General features: G+C 41.4%; 1 protein-coding gene across 3 annotated transcripts in view; it reads right to left on the bottom strand.

Moving 5' to 3' along the window:
* Positions 1-20,021, bottom strand: part of BABAM2 (BRISC and BRCA1 A complex member 2) — a 329,882-nt gene that overhangs the window by 210,408 nt on the left and 99,453 nt on the right. For all 3 annotated transcript variants that reach the window (XM_028516209.2, XM_036027789.1, XM_036027790.1), the window contains 2 exons: positions 14,802-14,996; positions 5,506-5,580 (listed from right to left, as the gene is read on the bottom strand). In XM_028516209.2, coding sequence (XP_028372010.1) covers positions 5,506-5,580; positions 14,802-14,996 — 270 coding nt within the window. The remainder of the gene's footprint in view (positions 1-5,505; positions 5,581-14,801; positions 14,997-20,021) is intronic.

Here is a 20,021-nt window from a genome sequence, read left to right as displayed (position 1 = left end):
AGACTTAAGACTCATACAGACCCACCCCCTCAGGGATTCAGCATCAGGGCAACAGCTGGAAGGGTACCAGTTACATATGGGGAAAAAGTGAAGTGCGAATACCGGGAGATAGCTTCTTCCTGGACAAAACTCCAGAGGCCAGGCAGCGTAAATGTCCCCTCTGTGAGCCCTCCCTGACACAGAGCAACAGAGGTGTGACATGGGTTGCACCACCCTAGCGATAACCTAAGACTCCACCCCATGCAATTTAACAGGTGCACTTTCTACAATAGTCCATACTACGAAGACAGGGAGTTAAAGCACATAAAAACAAACACAGGGAGGCTGCCAAAATGAGGAGAGAAAGAAATATGGCCCAAATGAAAGAACAGAAAAAAACTCCAGAAAAAGAACTAAGTGAAATGGAGATAAGTAACCTATCAGACGCACAGTTCAAAACACTGGTTATCAGGATGCTCCATGAACTCACTGGGTATTCCAACAGCATAAAAAAGACCCAGGCAGAAGTGAAGGTTGCATTAAGAAAAATAAAGAAAAATTTACAGGGAACCAACAGTAGAGAGGATGAAGCCAAGAATCAAAACAATGATTTGGAACACAAGGAAGGAAAGGGCATTCAATTGGAACAGCAGGAACAAAAAAGAATTAAAAAAATAATAATAAGGGGAGGCTTAGGAGTGCCAGAAGAAGACAAAGAGCAAGAAATTGAAAACTTATTTGAAAAAATAATCAAAGAAACTTCCCTAAATTGGTAAAGGAAATAGATATACAAGTCCAGGAAGCACAGACAGTCCCAAACAAGTTGGATCCACAGGGAACCACACCAAGACACATCATAATTAAAATGCTAAAGGTTAAAGATAAAGAGAGAATCTTAAAAGCAGTAAGAGAAAAGTAGACAATTACCTACAAAGGAGTTCCCATAGACTGTCAGCTGCATTCTCAAAAGAAACCTTGCAGGCTAGAAAGGACTGGCAAGAAGTATTCAAAGTGATGAAAAGCAAAGACCTACAACCTAGATTACTCTATCCAGCAAAGCTATCACTTAGAATGGAAGGGAAGATAAAGTGCTTTGTAGATAAGGTGAAACTAAAGGAGTTCATCATCACCAAGCCATTATTATATGAAATGTAGAGTATCCTAAACTCTAATCTATAAAAAAAAAACCCCGCACACCATAAAAAATAAAAGCAAAATAAAACTAAAAAAAAATACAAAAGGAGAAAACTCACAGAAGCTACCTGTGACTGTTGGTTTTTAGTAGAAATTATGTTATTTGTCAGAATTAACAGAAATTATATCTAGAAATTTGGTGCAAGTAAAAGTTCTTGTTTTGAATTGTAGATAGAGGAAATCAACAGAGAGGAAAAGAGTAGTGTAAATGTAACTCTATCTAAATTTCAATGAAATTCTTTCTTCCTAGTCCACAATAAATTCAATACTCTGAAATATACAATCAAAACCATTTCTCTTTGGCATCTACTTGAAGTTCAGAAGTACCATCATATTCATTATCTGATTAATATTCTCGAAACAATCTGATGTGGTATGTAATACAGCCTGACTTTTTTTTAAGTGTTCTCACCTGAGGACACTTTTTCATTGTTTTTTTTAGAGCGGAAGGAAAAGACAGATACATCAATGTGAGAGAGAAACATTGATCAGTTGCCTCCCATGCACACCCAGACTGGGGATTGTACGTGCCTGGACTGGAGATTGAATCCACACCCAGGCATGTGCTCTGACCAGGAATCAAACCCACAACCTTTGGGTTATGGGTCCATGCCACAACCAAATGAGCCACACTAGCCAAGGCCAGCCTGACAACATTTTAACAGTTACGGAAACAAAGAAACTAAGACTTGGGAGAGAACTTAGTAAATTATATGTTACCAACAAATTATTTTAAAGTGAGAAAGAAGGTAGAAAAAAAAGGGAGAAAACAGGAAGGAAAGGAAAAAAGGAGGAAGGTAAAAGAGGGAGGAGGAAGTCACTCAAGTTGAAGGTGCTAGTAAAATATCAGCTGAGAGAGCCTAGTATTAAAATCCACTCCCACTCCTTAAACCAAACCTGTTTACTTATCTTCCTGTGCCACCCAAGGTGCACTTGTGAAGAAATATGCCCCTCCATAATCTAGAAAAGGGATGGGCACACAAGTGCCCACAGGCCAAATCTAGCCCTATACCTGTTTTTGAAAATAAAGTTTTATTGGAACCCAGCCACATGCATTCATTTACATATTGTCTGTAGCTGCTTTCATGCTCCGACAGCAGAGCTGAGTAGTGACAGAGACCATCTGGCCTGCAAGCCTAAAATTTTACTATCCTGCCCTTTAGAGAAGGCGTCTGGGGGCCTCTACTCGGAGTGCATTTTTCTCTAAATGCACTGCTTCTGTCTCTAGAAAAAGGAGGCAGGACAAGAACAATAAACTGAGAGCAGTCATGGGTCCCTACTTCATGATAGAAGAAAGGGGCGTTCCCTGCAGAGTAAGTTTTTAGACCATCTCACTACTTTCTTTGTGACTTAAGTCTCAAAGCAAATTTTGGCTCAAATTGAGCCATGGGAAGTCTGGAATAAAGAGTACCCTACTTTTATGGCACTTTCTTCCAGGTACACATACCTCCTTGTATAAAAGTATGCCCACTCCCATTTGGTTAGACACAAGCTATTCCCTTTAAGATAAGATGAGGGTTCTCTGTGAATTCTTTATGGTCTTTCAAGAAACAGACAACTATTTTGCTTTAAAACCAGATTTCACAAGAGTGAGTTAAAGCAGTCTTTATTTCTAAAAGCTGCTTATTAAGTGTGACTTTATGGGATCCAAAAAATTCCCTCAACTAAACGGTCTCAAATTTTGAAGCATCATGTAATCTGTGGTTTAGAGGAAAATCTTTATGAGGTCAGCCTTTGAATTTATACTCATTTATCAGGATCAGGGGACTTTTCAATATTTTGTTATCTTATGCTTGCTGAGAAACAATTATATTCAATACACAGCACCCTAAAAAACTTGCTGCATTTTAAATAAAGAAAATATTTGTGGAAAATGACCAGTTTCCTTCCTAGTAAATATGTAGAAGTAAATGAACTTTTAAACAGTCACAAATAATTAAGGACAATGCAACAATTCAGCCAAAAAAAAAATTCTAGGAACATTAGTTAGCCTAATTCTCTTCTTCTGGGTACACAGATGCAAAACCCTCCCGTTCCTAAGGAAAGGTGAAAGGAATGAGAAATTTCAAACTGCAAGTTTATTAAAATTCCATCTCTAAGGACAAAGTCATGTGCATTTGTCAGTCAACATCATTACCTACTCTTCCCGAGCAGATGAAAGAATGATGGCACCACTTGGAATGGGTTTTCCCCAGCAACATTTCCTTTCGGCTTTTCAAGGAGAACATCAGTTGGGTTGTCATGGTCATGGTCAAGTATATCAATTAAAACTTCCTTAAAAAGGCTTCTCTGTGATTACTGTAGCCAGTATGTCACCACTGTAGTTGTTTCTTAATGATTACACGGGATCATTTCAGATTTGTAAGTTTCCATCCCATTTTCACAACTCATTTTGTCTAATACCCGTGGAGCAAATTTCCTATTCATTCATATCTTCATTAAAACCAATAATCTGGTCTCTATTTGGCCATTCTACTGAAGTGTTCTCTCTAATTTCAATATCCCTGTGCCCTGGCCAAATCAAATGCCTTTTCTTGAGCGCAGCCTTGTTCATTCAATGGCGTGCGAGCACTCCCTCCTTCATGGACATTTTAAAGCCTCTGGCTTACACAACTCTGGGCTCCTGTAGCCCTCCTACCTATACAGTCCTCTTCCATTAGATCTTCCAAGTTCAGGCCTCAGCTTTCCCACAGCTGGATGGTATACTTCTTCTTTCAAAAGGCTCACTTGAATTCCATGATCCCCTTCTCCTCCACCTTGATCTCTTAGCTCCTCTCTAGTCCCAGGTGCCAATAATCAAAACTAGATATTCTGTCAACAGCCTCAAATAAACACTTAGGGTCGTAGGCAAGTAAACACTTCTTTGGACTTCGCTTTGTTCTTAGGTCAATTAAGTAAATTCTCTGGGAAAAGAGGAAAGAGGAGGGCCTTCAGAGCTGGGAGGGAGAGCAGGAGCAAGGTGGCAGCACCGGGAATTCCCACAGCACTGGCAGGACAGGGAGGCGAGACGCCTGCTTCAGACCAGCAGCACAGGCTGGGAAACAACATATCAAACAGCGCTGCCTGGACAGGCAGGCTGTGGAAGTGACTGTTTGTTTCAAGAGGAACCATTATTTGTTTTGAGAGGAGATTAAAGTAGTCTACTCTGGAAGTAATATTGCAGAGAGACTGGGCGTGGGAGGGAATGAGACCACGGAAATAAAACAGGAAGTTAATCCAGGGAAAAAGAAGTTAAGACTACCTGCTTAATGGAATCTGAAATCATTCTTCAAGCATTCAAGGTTTTTCCAACTCCTCTTTCCAGCTTTATCTCTCATTATTCTCTTACAAAAAAAAAAAAACTTCTCTTCCAGCCTAGATTATTACCTCCTCCTTAACTGCAGCTTGCCCAGGGTCCCACTACTAATGACTTGAGGGAAATCTATTTTAAAAAGTGTTCTCTAATCTTTTCTATGATCTACACTTCATATTCCACCAGACCACACTTCCAATCACTGTCAAGGTTAATATCTAATATTATTTACTATTTACCACAATATGCAGGAAAACCTGTACAAGGATTCTATCTTCTCTCTAGACTGTTAGAAATACTTTTAACTCTTTGAACAACATCAAATTAGGAAGGCAGACATTTTTCTCACATTAGATGAAAGGTACACAACCATGGTTGACATATGGAGCTGAGGGCGGTCACAACCAAAATCCGCATCTACGATGACCCCAGGCCACCGTCCCAAGGCTTCCTGTTCATAACCTGCCCCCTGGTCCGCTCAGTTTGTTTCCCACGAACCACGGCCTAGTCACACGCCTTCCACCTTTTCTCCGCAAAGCATCTGCAGATCCCTTCCCAAGCCACACCTCGCCTGCAACACATTTTCAAGGGTGCCAAATACACTGGCCTAACTCCATCCTCCATCTGCAAGACAGGCCAACTATGACAGTGCCTGAGAACAACTGCTAATATAAATAATGAAAATAAAATGCCCGTTGGCAAAGCATAGTTCACATGTAGTCTGACTTAAAGACAATGCATATTAGGCAATTTCTAACAGAGCCTTTCATCCCAAAGAGGTTATTAACTAAAGGTGTTTTTTTCCAAAGTGTAATTTATACTCATTTTACCCTATAAAAAAGTCATTGCAAAATTACTTTTAGGGCTACTATTTTAGCTTTTAGGTAACAAAGGAACTTAATGAATTTTCATGCAATTAATACTTCAATAGAGTTCATCATCCAGACGAAAGCTGGTAAACCAACCATACAAATGTTCAGAGTTAAATAATTACTTAACGGTTCATTTATATTCTCACATTGACAATTATATATTTTTACCTTGAGAAGGTATGTGGGAATATTACTGAAATCCACCGGCAACTTCAAAAGGAAACGAGCTGAAAATTCACCAGTCTGTACAAAGAAAGGCACAATAATAAGATCATAATCAGAAATAGATTGTGATGTGACAATTACAGCCAAGACCACACATTCAACCTGTTCAAACTGTACACATCTGCAGTGTGGGTAAAGCAACATGGAACAAGAAAAGAAGGATGAAAAAGTAGGGGAGAGTCAAAAAAATATTAAATTATTAGCTACTAAAAAGTATGAATTAGAATTTTTAAAATCTGTATTATAAATACAATAAAATAAAATGCAGTAGTATTACCTTTTGTTTTTTAAGTACAGAAAGAATACCTTATTACATGATTTTTTAGACATTTCAAACAACAGAGACAGACTTGCCTCTTTGACTTTTGTTTGTACTGAAGCATCTAGATCAGTTTACTAATACAGGGCGGGCAAAAGTAGGTTAATAATAACAATAAATAATAGCACAATAACTGATACATAAATAATAGTACAAGAATAAACTATTCCGCATGCTCACAACTGTAGCCCTACTTTTGCCCACCCCTGTATTTAGAGCCCACGGGATCACGACATGTATCGCCAGCCTTTACCGTCTGTCTGAAAGTGTGCACGGAGGTCAGACTTCTACCCAGATAAAGCAGGGTATCAGCGGATACCCCAAATAAGATGTACTTCCCTGACAATCTGTTAACATTATCATCAACTCATATTTTTCAGTAATTCTATCTATAAACCCAGTATTCATAGTGAAAATGTATAGAGGCTCAGCAATTTAAACCATTTAACTAAGTCCTGGGCTGGGCGGTGTGGCTCAGGTGCTTGGAGAGTCGTCTTGTACACAGAAAGGTAGCAGGTTCGATTCTGGGTCAGCACACAGACCTAAGTGACAGGTTTGGTCCCTGGTCAGGGTGCATATGGGAGGCAACCGATCAATGTTTCTTTTCACACCAATGTTTCTCTCCCTCTCATGAACATACACACACAAAGACACACGCACATTCTCTCTCTCCCCCTCTCCCCCTCTCTCTGGAATCAATAAATATCTCCTCAGGTAAGGATTAAAAACAATACAATTAAAATTTAAAAAGTAAAACATTTAAGCTATAAATAACATCTTCTATTTTTTAAGAACTACTCTAAAGAGCGGATCTCTATCCTTTTCACAGTGTGACTAGTACAGAGCTCCCAATACCACCACTCCCTTCTCCCCTTGTAAAAACAAGTAGCTAAACTCCCCAAAGCATATCTTTCAACACACAGTATGCATTTACGGGTTGTTTGATGGATGAGTGGATGAACACACATAAGCACGCACACACACACACACACAAGTCTTACAATTGATTCCACAACATGCACCATTCTTTTCCACAAATACCCTGGCAACTGGCTTCAAGGTCCTGGCCTTATTTTTAAAACTCTGACCTAAAACCTTGAAAATGCAAACAGAAATATAAACCTTGAGTTCAGAGATCACAATGATAATCACCATTTGCACAGTTGTTTGCTGTTTGCTTTACTGCTTACATCTTTTAACTTACATCAACCTCTGGCCAAGGACAGAGCACTTTTTCATCACCACAGGCCTAACCCTGGGACAGAGAAGGCAGACTGAGGGAACTGAATGAACAGAACCAAAGCGCAGCAAGCCAGACAGAGCCACAGCAGGCACCCGTCACCAGGAATGCCCGTGGTGAGAAACAGGGCTCCCTCTTAGAGCCCAGCAGCTGGACTCAGCATGCAACAATAGTACATGCGGGCTCCTCAAAACCAACACCTGAGAGAGTAGCTAGGAACTGCTCAAGGACACACAAACAATTCCGCACAGTGGGTGGGTGGGTGGGAGGAGAAGGTCTTTGAAGATCCTAATAAAATTCTCACCCTCTGTTATAGCCGAAGATGACTAAAAGGGTGTGCTCCTAGAACTCTAGAACTAACATACCCTGTCAGGTGTGATTCCGTGGACCTCAAAGAGTCTGTTTTTAAGTATAAACAAGAGTCTCACTTTAAAAGGAGTAAGTATAGGGGCCACATAACAAGTATGGAATTAAATGGGAGCTTATAAGAGGGGCATCTAGCCCAGTGGGAGTCTGGTGGGGAATGTTGGAAGAAGAACAGAAAAGTCTTCCTTATCTGACCAAAACACGCAAGCAAGCAGAATAGAACAGACCCACAGATACAGAGAGCAGAACCACAGCTGTCGGGGGGCGGGGGGGCGGTGAAGGACTGGGTGAAAAGGGTGAAGAGATTGGGCAAAACAAACACGAAAACAGAAAGAACCTCGCAGACACAGACAACAGTACGGCGATGACCAGAGGGAAAGGGGGGTGGGAGCAGGTGGAAAAAGGCACAGTGGGGGACAAGCGGTGACCGAGGGAGCACTGACTTGGGGTGCGGAGCACACGGTGCGGTATGCGGATGATGTGTTACACAACTGTGCACTTGAAGCCTACAGAATTTTACTAACCAAAGTCACCCCAATAAAGTCAGTAAAAATTAAAAAACAAAAAGTCTTCCTCTAATTCTGTATATAGTGCTATAGAGGAAGGAACACACATAAAAGAAAGAATACACGTCCCAACAACTGTCGCCCTCTCTTTCCTCTTTACCCGCTCGCTCCCAACAGCAAGCACACGTCATTAAAAACAGTCTTTCCTGACTTCATATTCCTCTTCAGGTCCCACCTCATTTCTCTGCCATACTCGATGGAATAACCTGCTCTAAGGAATTCTAAGGCTGTACTTGAGGTCTACGCTTCCTCTTTCATCGTTCTCTGTTGAACCCCCTCCGGTCAGCTTTTCCTCCCCACCACGCTGCCAGAACAGCTCGTCAGTGACTCCCCATCACCAAACCCAATGACATTTCCCAGGCCTCACTCATTACGTCTTCTATCAGCAGCATTTCCACACAGCTAAGCACTCCTTCCCTGGAACATCCTCACTTGGTTTCCAGGCCCGCCCCCCTTGGTTCCACTCCACTTCCCCGGCTCTCCCTCTGTTTTCCCCAACCTCTGGACACCGGAGTGTGCCAGGGCTTCACCCCAAGGCCTCACTCCTTTATCTGCGTTTCCCCCTAGATCTCCTCCAGGCTCACGACTTTACACACCATGTACATGCTAATGATTCCTAAATATTGTATCTCCATCCCAGACCTCCTAATGATGCAGGTTTCATTTTTCCAACTACCTGGACTAAGACCCAACTTGCTCTTCCTGGGACATTTATCCATTTCAGTAAATGGCAATTCCGTTCATTCAGTCCCTCGGGCCAAAAGCCTCAGAATCATCCTTGGCTCCTGGAATCTTTCTCTCATCCCACATTCAAAGTGGCAGCAAATCCTGTTGACTCTGCCTTCCGTTCATATCCTCAGACTCACCTTCAATTTATGTCACTTCTCACCGCCTCCACAACCACCTGATGCAATTGTCGCTACTCATGGTAACTGCAACCACCCCTCACTGCCTCGGCCCTTGTTCACCTGCAATGCAGTCCCCATCACCACAGGCAAAAGGATACTTTCAACACATTAGTCAAATTATGACCCTCCTTTGCTCAAAACTCTTAAATGGTAGAGGGGTGTCCAACCCATGGCCCACAGGGCTGCATGTGGCCCAGGATGCCTGTGAACATGGCCCAACACAAAATCGTAAATTTACTTAAAACGGTTTTTTTTTTTTGCTCATCAGCTATTTAATATGTGGCCCAAGACAATTCATCTTCTTCCAATGTGGCCCAGAGATGCCAAAAGGTTGGACACCCCTGTTAGGGAGTTGGCTCCTTTGTAGAGTAATCTGACCATGTAACAATTGAGGGAATGAGTGAAAGAGCAAGGAAGCAGCCCATGGGAAGTGTGGTGGGAAAATGTCCTGGGCAAAAAGGGCAGCAAGTGTAAAAAGGACCGATGATGCAGGAACGTGCCTGAGGTTCACCAAAGAGCGAGGTCAGTGTCACTGGAGCAAACAAGCACCGTCACCAATCGGGGGTCACCCAGAAACGCTCTCCCCACAGCACGAGCTATTCCCAAGCCCCTGCAGAGTGTGCACAGTCACCCAGAAATCAGTGAGCACAGCAATGCCTACTACTTCTCTGCTGAAAATGTGTTAAGTCATTCCTGTGGAGATTGAGACAGGTTTTTTCAAAAGTACCAAGGGATAAGAAGAGGTTGGTTGGTCAAACAATAATAAGTCAAAATCAATTCATTTCTTTTTCATTTTCAAATTTTAGAGGCAAACAACCTCTAAATCAATAGTCATTTCTAACTAACAGTCTAAAATGTCAAAAAACTTTGAGTTTCTTAGACACAATGATTCTTATATTTTGAAATAATAAAAGGTGTGAAATATGGGATTTAAAAGTTAAAAGAATTAGCCCTAACTGTATGGCTCAGTTGGATGGAGAGGTATTCTGTACACCTAAAGGTTGCAGGTTCGATGCCCGGTTAGGGTGCACATGCAAGGCAACAGACCGATGTTTCTCTTTCTCTCTCTCTCTCTCTCTCTCTCTCTCTCTCTCTCTCTCTCTCTCTCTCTCTCTCTCTCTCCCCCCCTCTCTCTCTCCCTCTCTCTCTCTCTCTCTCTCTCTCTCTCTCTCTCCTCCCACCCCCTTCCTCTCTTTCTAAATATTCAATGGAAACATGTCCTCAGGTCAGGATTTAAAAAAAAAATTGAAAGAACTCTTGTACATATAAGGTAATCAGAAAAATAATTGCATATTTAGCACTTGGACTCATCTGAACTGCTAGTTATTTTAGTTCATGCACTGAATTTTAGCTCTTTTGCCCTTTTTTAGTTTGTACAATATATTTTTATTCTACCAGCTATTTTAGACCAACATTCTTTTATAAATGCTCAGATGATCCTACTTTATCCATTCTCAAAATGTTGATCCTAGAACTAGTATAAATTTATGTTTATTGGCAATAGACTCATTTATACTATACCACTAAATTTATAATAAATGAAACTTAACACTGAAAAAATTTGATCTAATAGAAACCATAAAAAGTGCTTTATGATCTCCAACTTTCAAGCTTACTATACATTCTTTATTTTGCCATTGAGAGACTAGAGAAAATTTAGCACTTGTTTCTAATAGTACCAGAAACATTAGCAACTAGACGGGAGTTCAGTCTGTAGTTCTCCCTCTGCTTTTCCTTGTGACCTGTAAGCTAGTCTTCCTCTGTAGAACTGAGTAAAGGGTGATTTAAAACATATCTCACTGTAAAATATGAGCTATAAACATGACATTAGAAGCAAAACCTAAGTAGAGAAATCTCGAGTTCTAGAGCCTCAGACAATGACTTTTCCTGTGTTTTTATGTTTGAAGTGCCAACATTATTCAAGCAATTTATGGTCGCTCTGTTGTAACATTGAAGATTGCTTCCATAGCAATCATTCCTGTAAGCTAAAAATGAGGCATTTAGATGCAGCCAGGCGAACAGAAAAATTTGATTTTTTTTCTGTCAATACTTGGTCACAACTTTTCTTGGACAGATGCTGAAAATTATCTGACCTATGACTGTCAAAATGTCAGCCACTCTGCCAACTGCCTTCATGGTAATTTCGCTAGGATCAGTGACAAATACATACTTCCTTCCTTGTTCAAGTTACGGTACGTGGGCAAGTAACTTAAACTAGCAAGACTCAGTCTGGGCAATTTATTAAACCTATGCTTTCCGTCTGGTAACCACCGCTGTGCCACAGTTCTGCCCTCCTTTTGGAAAGTACGAGATAGGCATCTTATCCAGAATGGATTCCAAACCCAGGCTGCTCCGTGAAGGGAAATATTATTTTCTTTCTTAGAGCCTATTCCCTGTCAACAAACAAGCTTTCACCTGAAACCAACTCTTATCACACAGATAGCTAAAAGCTAAGAAATTCTCAAGAGCGACTACAATTCTAGCTGGATGACAGTCTAGTAGGAACAACTCTTCAAATGGACCGTGACAACTAATAGTCAAAGTCTGGAGGTTGTTCCTTGGCGAATGCATAATTACCTACTACATGTAAAAAGGAAAGCCAAAGTTAGGCTAATTAGAACATCGCATACCTTACAAAAAGGTTCTCTAAGATACACTCTTTAATTATCCCCCAAACCCTGTTCAGTGGATCTAATTCATTTATACCTATTTTAGAAATGAGAAAGCCAAGGCTTAGAATAGTCAAGAAACTTGTCTTCAGGGATTGAGAGGGTCATAAAGAGCCAGAGCTCAAGCTATGGCTCAAGATGTACTCATCCATTCATTACTATAGGTTTCAGGCCCTACAGCAGCACTGCAAATATAAGGAGTGAAATGGAAATGATACAGTCAACATGAAGAAAGGAAAAAAAACTAACAGCTAAGAATACTCTACCCAGGAAGGTTATCATTCAGAATTGAATATCCCAGACAGCAAAAGCCAAGGAAGGCCATCACCACTATACTGGCATTACCAGAAATGTTAAAGAAAATTCTTTAAGTGGAAAAGAAAAGGCCAAAACTAGGAATAAAAAACTGTATGAAAGAAAAAAAATCTCACTAGTAAAGGCAAACATATATAAAAGTAGTAAACCAACCATTTATGAAGCTAATATGAAAACAGTTATACTGGCTATACATACAGACGTATCAACAATTACTTTAAATGTAAATGAACTGAGTGCTCCATTCCAAAGATAGAGGGTTTGGGAATGGATTAAAAAAAGCACAGGACCCTTACATAGGCTGCCCACACGAGACTCACTTCAGATTGAAAGACACACGCTGACAGAAAGTAAAGACATAGAAAAGATATTTCATGAAAATGGAAATTTGAAAAAAGCTGAGATAACAATACTTAGAGACAAAGTAGACTTTAAAACAAAGGCTATAACAAGAGACAAAGAAGGGTCCAGAAATTCCACCTCTGGGTCCTTACCCAGAGAAAATAAAACACTAATTCAAACAATGCATACACCTCTATATTCACTGCAGCGTTACTTATAGGAGCCATAATATGGAAGCAACCGAGGTGTCCGCTGATCGATGAACGGACAGAGAGAAAGTGTTGTGTACGTGTGCATTGGCACATTACTCAGCCGTGAAAAAGAATAAAATTTTGCCATTTGCAACAACAGGGATGGATTTAGAGGGTATTATACTAAGTAAAATAGGTCAGAAAAAAATAAGTACTCATCATTTCACTTATACCTGGAATCTAAAAAACTAAACAAATAAACATACAAAAACCAAATAGACTCATAGCAGAGCACTGACAGTTGCCAGAGAGTTGGGCAGGGGGATTGGGGAGGGGGATTTGGGGGGCGCCGGGGAACGGGCAAACCTGATGAGATGTCACTCCTGAGATGAGGGTAGAAAGGCTGTGACTTCTGCCTTGCCCACACACTCGCACTCCCCTGACTAACTATCTGATAAGGCCAGCTGCCATCTTGTCGGCTGCCCTGGGGAAAGGCCCTGTAAAGAGGCAAGGGACCCAGGGCAGCCTGCAGCCGGCACGGAACTGACACCCTCAGTTCAACACCCCACAAGGAACTGTGTGGTGCCACAACCACATGAATGCGCTTAGAACGGACTCATCTCCAGTTGAGTCTTGGGGTGACTGCAGCCCTGGCCAGTGCCTGGAGTGCAGCCTGGGAGGGACCCTGACGCAGAGTCTATCTACTCAGATTAGTGACAAACAAAAACTATGATAATAAATGTTGTTTTAAACCACTAATTTCTGGAATAATTATTTTATGCAGCAACATATAACAAGTTAATCACACGGTATGTTAAAAAGAGGTACCAAACATGCACAGCGGGGTAGAGGTGGGGGCACGCCAGTTAGTTTTAAAAAGGGGTGCTACAAAGACCTGCAAGTGAATGTGTGCAGCAGCGTTATTCGTAACAGTCACAGCGGAGGCCCAAATGCCCATCGACTGGTGAATGGATAAACAAAATGTGGTACGTCTAGCCACAACAGGGAATGAGGTGCCGAGACCGGCTACAACATGGTCAAGCCTCAAACACACTACGCTGAGTGAGAGAAGCCAGTCACCGTAGGCCACACGTCGTATGGCTGCACTACACGCAGTGCTCGGGAAGAGAAACCTACGCAGCAGGAAGCAGTGTGGTGGTTACCAGGGTTGGAGATGGCGACAGGGTTAACTGCAAATGGCGGGTGGGACCTTACCGAGTGATGAAATCATCCTCGAACTGGACTGCGGTGGCAGCTATTCAACTCAGTGAATGTACTAAAAATCACTGCGTTGCACACTTACAACAGGTGAATTTAAGGTATGTACATCATACCTCAAAAAAGTTGTTTTAAAAAGCCAGGCATGTTAACACAAGCACTGCTGAGAATGTGAGATGTAAGTGAAAACTTTAAGGAGGAAGGGTATCAGGCATGCAAATACTCAGGGGAAAGGGTCGCCAGTCTGATTCCCAGTCAGGGCGCATGCCTGGGTTGCGGGCCAGGTCCCCAGAAGGGGGCATGAGAGAGGCAACCACACACTGATGCTTCTCTCCCTCTCTTTCTCCCTCCCTTCCCCTCTCTCTAAAAATAAATAAATAAAATGTTTTTAAAAAATACTCAGAGAAATATACCAGACCACAGGAAAGCTATTTACAAAACCCAGGCACGAGCATCCCCGGGGTGTCTGCAGCACAGCAAGGTGCTGGTGGGCTACAGCTGAGCGCTTGTAAACAGAAAGGAAGGAGACGACGTGAGCGAAGTAATGATGGATAAAGGACGGTGGTGACAGAAATCACACGGAACATTTCATGCCACCGGCTTTTCCCATGACAGTAAAAGAGACACACACCGAAGTTCTGGGCCAAGGACTGACAGGATCCGACTTGTATTTTCAAAGGATCACATGATACAAAGAAACTATAAAAAGACATTATAAAAGGCTCCATATAAACCAGCCACCTCCAGAGTTAGCCTCTCTCGTCTGGCTGGGATACTGAAGAAAGTTTTCCTTGAAAAGAAGGAGAAACTTATCAGTGTCTCAAAATGTTGCCTCTGAGCCGCCTGCATCAAAACCCGACTTCTGATTACTTGGGGCTGGGGGTGTGAGACTCCAGATTTACGAACCTCCCGGGGGATACCTATGAGAAACACGAAGAGCCAGATAAACATTAAGGCCCTCAAACTGTAAGTTACGAGAAAGTATGAAGGCAACCTGGACCATGTTTAAGGAAATGGCTAGGGTTTATCATAAGTAGACACCTGAACCGATTATTTTATTTTATAGATAAAGTGGCTTTTCTCCCCATCCTCAAAAAAATCTTACCCAGTTGTTTTTCTTCCCAGCATAAATTTCCATGTTCTCCCCATACTGTGGCTCTTCCAGTAATGTCTGGTATTCAAACATGAGACGGGAGCTCTCACGGAGACGGCTGCATTGAAACTGGTGATACTGTTGCACAAGTTCCTTCACCACAAGTAAGAGACATTCAGGATTTGAAGGATTCCAGGAGGCAAGGTTCTGTAAAAGCCACAAATAAAAGACCAGTTAAAAACGAATGTTCACGCAAATCCAGCATCACACTAGCACACCAATATAGGGAGAAAGAAGGAGGAAACTCGAACCCCCGAGGAGCAGACTACTCTTAGAGACAAACTCAGAGCTGAAGTTAGAAGGGTCTTTCAAGCTTACTGACTTCTCCTCCATCCCAAAAATTCCTTGTATGAAAGCACGAGAAACTCCATCATGAGTAGCCAGAAAGAGTAAAGTGTAAAGCAGGCTAGTAATAAACAAGAACCTAAATATCTTAGAAAAGCATAATTTTAGCTCTGGAAGACTTCATTTGTTTCTTATTCTTACAATTTTAATTTTTTTCCATCTGCTCCTAAATTCAGCATTCTATGCTAATGTCATCAACTGGGATCCGTGGACCATCTGCATCTGTAATACCAGATATAAATAAACGTTCCGTAAACACTAGAGCCCCAAAGAAATATAAGCACAATGGTGATGGTTCAGCCTGGCAAAGACAGGAATGCAGTAGAGAGGAGAGAAAATACAATTAGGAAATGCAAGGTTCAGAGAAAAAGAGGAAGAGAATGGCTGTGAGAGTTTGCGAACAGGAAAGGAGCTAGGAATGAGGGAAGAGCTGATAAGTATATACGAGTTTTTATGTACACATTCATTCATTGAACAGTTACCAACCACCTATGATGTATGTGCCATTGTTCTTGGCAGTGCTGAGAACGAGCCAAGCCCTTGCTCTCAAGGAGTTTACATTTTAGGGGACCAAAATAAACAATGAGCAAACAATTAAATATATTAGAGAGTGATGAATGCTACTCAGAAAAATGGAACATGCCACCAGAAGCCTAGTGAAGGAAGAACTGCAAGGCAAAAGAAGGCATCAGCCGTGTCAAATGACGCTGCCAAGTAAGACGAGGCCTGAGAACTGACTGCTGGGTCCAGTGACACGCAGGTTAATCATGTCTTCAACAAGTACAATTTGGTGACGTAAAGCCTGATTGTCAAGGGTTTAGAAGAGAATGGGCAGAAAGAAATAACAGACAGCTACATTGACAATTCAATCTGGTAACCAGAGGCAGAAGTGGCGTCAAGGGAGAATTTTGCTCAGATATCTGGAGACTAATGGAATGTCAGTGTGGAGAGGGATAAACGCGATGATGCAAGGTGGCGGGTGAGGAGGAAGAGGAGGCAGAATTCCAGGAGACAGGATAATAAATAGGCAGCCAGAAGTGGGATCTCACAGAGGGTGGGCCTGAGAAATGAGCAGGGAGCCCATCCAAAGGAACAAGAGGAGAGTAAAACTAAATGAGAGTGAACACAGGTGGGTCAGTCCGCATGGTAAGAGGAGGAACTTGTGGTGGTTCTCTCCTCAGAGCTAGTACACTCTCCTCCAAGCAGGAAGGAAGGGCGTCCGCTGACAGTAAGGAAGAAGAAACGGATATTGGAAGTTTGAGAAGTCTGAAATAGTCATTTAGAAAAATAAATGGACTGAGGAAATGAAGGAGGAATTCCTCATTGCACTAAAAGCTCTGAGGTTGAAGGTATGTCTGTTAAGTGAAACTAATTAGCATAAATTCCACTGTCTGGGTGCAATGTGGAGTGGGAGGAATTTGAATTTAACAAAAGTTGGGATTTTGCCAGACAAGTACAATAGATAGAAAGAGGGATTAAGAAATCTTAGAAAGTTTACAAAACAACGATTACAATTATAAATCATGCGCTTTAAGCCAGGAAAAAGCCACGCTCACAAGGGAAGCAAGAGTTAGTAAGAAGGTGGTAAGGTAGGACCAGGAGTCCTGGGGAGCTGGAAGGATCGCTGGGGGAGATGGGAGAAGAACGACTTGGACAGACAGGAGGTGTGGTCAGAGAACAGGAGTTTGCAACCCAGATGAGGGTGGCGGTAGTTGCTCTGACAAGGCCTTGCGAAGAGTGAGGAGTGCGCCCAGCTCCGGTAGAGAGGGAGGACGAGGTCACTGAGGGAAAAGAAGTCGGGGGCTCACTGAGAGGCCAGGATGTCGGAAGGGCTGGCTGGTTACTCACATGGACGTTAAACCACCTGGAACCACGACAGGAGCAGGAATGCAGAGTGAGTAACAACAAGCCATGTGCTAAAACCCCCCATGAAGGTCGATGAGGAGGGACTGGGGGGTCCTACATTCTGCAGGTATGAGCTTCAAAGAGGGGTACAGGGGATTAAAGAACAGGGACCCACATTTTCCTTGAATGCAGCATGGAAGAAAAAGGAGAACACCTACCACACCTCCACATGCTATTATATCAATTTATAGTGAGGAAACTGTAGCAAAAGTAGTTCAGTATCTTGTCCAAGGTCACGGAGTTATTAAACAATAAAGCTGGATTCTGACAAGCGATTTGGCTTCAAGTTCCTCCTTAAGCCCTACACCAGATGCTCTTAATACGTTTTGGTCTCAGGAACCTTTTACATTCTTAAAAACTTTGAGGATCCTGAAGAGCATCTGTATATATAAATTGTATAATTAAATTTACTACAGTAAAATGAAAACAGAAATTTTTTACAATTTTTATTATTAATTTTAAAATAACCTACTACACATTAATATAGAAATATTTCTAATGAGACAACTATATTTTCTGAAAAATAGTGAGAAGCATGACATTGTTTTAGATTCTTGAAAATCCCTATCTCTGGTTTTTTTTTAAAGCTGGATTCTCCTATATGCTTTTACAAAATTCAATGTTGCAATATGTTGTTTTGGCTGAAGAATATAAAGAAAATACAGTCTCATTCAAATATGTACTTTGAAAGAGAGGAGTATTTTTAATAGCCTTTTCAAATAATTCTGGATATTCTTCGATACTACACCAAAACTCAACAAGTGATAGCTGAATTTGAAGGTATATTAATAAACACTTCATATTCTTACATTAAATTCCATTTGTCTATGCCGCACTTTAATAATTTTTCAATTACAGTTGACATACAATATATTAGTTTCAGTTGTACAACATCATTGTTAGACAGTTCTATAACCTCCCAAGTGATCACCCCAGCAGGCCCAGCGCCCGTCTGGCACCATACGTGGTTATTACTGTACTGCTGACTGTGTTCCCTGTGCTGCACTTCACATCCCGTGATGGTTTTAATACCCGCCAATCTGTACTTCATAATTAGCCTTCCCCTAATTACCCAGTCCCCCGACTGCCTCCCATCTGGCAACCATCAGTTTGTTCTCTTCATCTATGGATTTTTTTTGTTTGTTTACTTTGTCTTTTAGACTTCACTTATAAGTGAAATCATATGATATTTGTCTTTCTCTGTCTGACTTGTTTCACTTACACTTTAAATTAGTCTTTCCCCCTTGTGTGATTTTGTGCCATCATGCAGTGGTCATCTAGAAAATACTCCTTCACTCAGTTATGCAGATCTCCCAACTGTTAACACGTTTCACTTATAGAATATTAAAAAACATCACACTCATTAATATCATGACCAACTCACCAGAAAGTTGTCCATCAAAAGAAGACAAACAGAAGTTAAAGAAATGCATCCTTAAAAGGAAAATAATTACTTGGCTCTACAAAGTGCATGGATGTAAAGGGACTAAATGGCAATGGGGAAATCATTAAAGGTTCTCTTATTTATAGGAAAGGTAGATCTTAAGGGCTGTTCAACTGAAGACTCGATGAACAGAGAAAAAAGTATGAGCTTCAGCATTACGCAGCGGTTGAAAGAGGCCTCCTGCTGTGAAGTAATGGGATAAAGAGTACAAAGTCCTGACCGGCAAACCTCTTGACCTCAAGAGCCTGAAAATTCCCTTTGGGCTACTCAAAGTATCAATAGGATAATATCAACATAGTATAAAACTTAAAATGATCATTAGGTAGCTCGCTATGTATTTCCTTCAGAGATCAAGCAAAGAGTAATAAATACAAAAACTATACAACACTCTATTTCTTGGGTAAGTATTCCTTTTAAGTCCTTGCTCCAGTACGAAAATTAAAAAGCTTTAGTTGCTTCATTAAAAAAGAAAAAGCTTTTTTAGTTCTATCATTTCTCTTCAGCTATTTGCAAGTTACAAGCCTATTATCTATACATACACACCCCCCAAAAATTATGAAAGCATGTAAGCTGGCAAACATCTCTTAACAATCTGAATTCATTTCAACTGATTCAACCTAATTGTTAAACGCATAGTAAAGACAGTCCAACCAGTCCCTTTCCATTAAAATACAATCTCCCAATACGTGGAAATGCACCCAACCTCTTTGGCCATTAAACGCACACCTCCCTGGGTGAAAAACATCCCCATCAAGGAAGATGCAGACCTTCTCGATAAGATAAAATGTCCTCTACCATTGCTACACGACTACTTTCACTCATTAGGTCATGCATGGTCTGAACCGCTTTGCCTAGAAGAAGAGAACACAGAAAGTACACAAGGTCCTGATCACTTCCTCGGCCTAAAGCATATTTTAAAAACAGGTCTCACAATGCAGAACACTGGAGCTTGCCACTCTTTCGAGAAGGAGAGAGAGAGAGGTGCCCAAAGCTTCTTTTAGAAAAGAGGGCACAAGCATAAACTAAGTATGAAAAGGAGAAAATAAGTATTTTTCTACTCACAAAGCTCTGACTGTACTTGTTTTTGGTGTGCATGAAAGGAAATCTGAAATGAGGACAACTGTGAAGAGTAGGCTTAGGGCTCATATATACTAACAAAGAGACTTCAAAAATGAGTAATGAAAAATGTTATTAAGAGAAAGTGGTAAAATACAACAAAATATACCAAACCAAAGGAATTAACTGTTATTATGAAACCTGTTCCTTCCAACTACACACCTACGAAGCAGCTCAGGGGAGGTACTGTGCAGCTGGTTTTAAAGGCCAGTCAACCGGAGAGGCTGAGTAACTGCTGACGCTCAGGTGTGGGAAACGGACAGTGTCGCATGTAGGTCTGTCACCCCTCCCCCGTTCGGTGCACTAAATATCACTTTCTAACCAAAGAATCGGCACCTGCCTCTTGGCAGGCACAACCTGTC

The sequence above is a fragment of the Phyllostomus discolor genome, chromosome 6 (assembly GCF_004126475.2).
Source record: "Phyllostomus discolor isolate MPI-MPIP mPhyDis1 chromosome 6, mPhyDis1.pri.v3, whole genome shotgun sequence".
NCBI classification, from domain to species: Eukaryota; Metazoa; Chordata; class Mammalia; order Chiroptera; family Phyllostomidae; genus Phyllostomus; species Phyllostomus discolor.
Note: the sequence above shows the minus strand (reverse complement) of the source record. Positions and strands in the feature narration are given on the sequence as shown.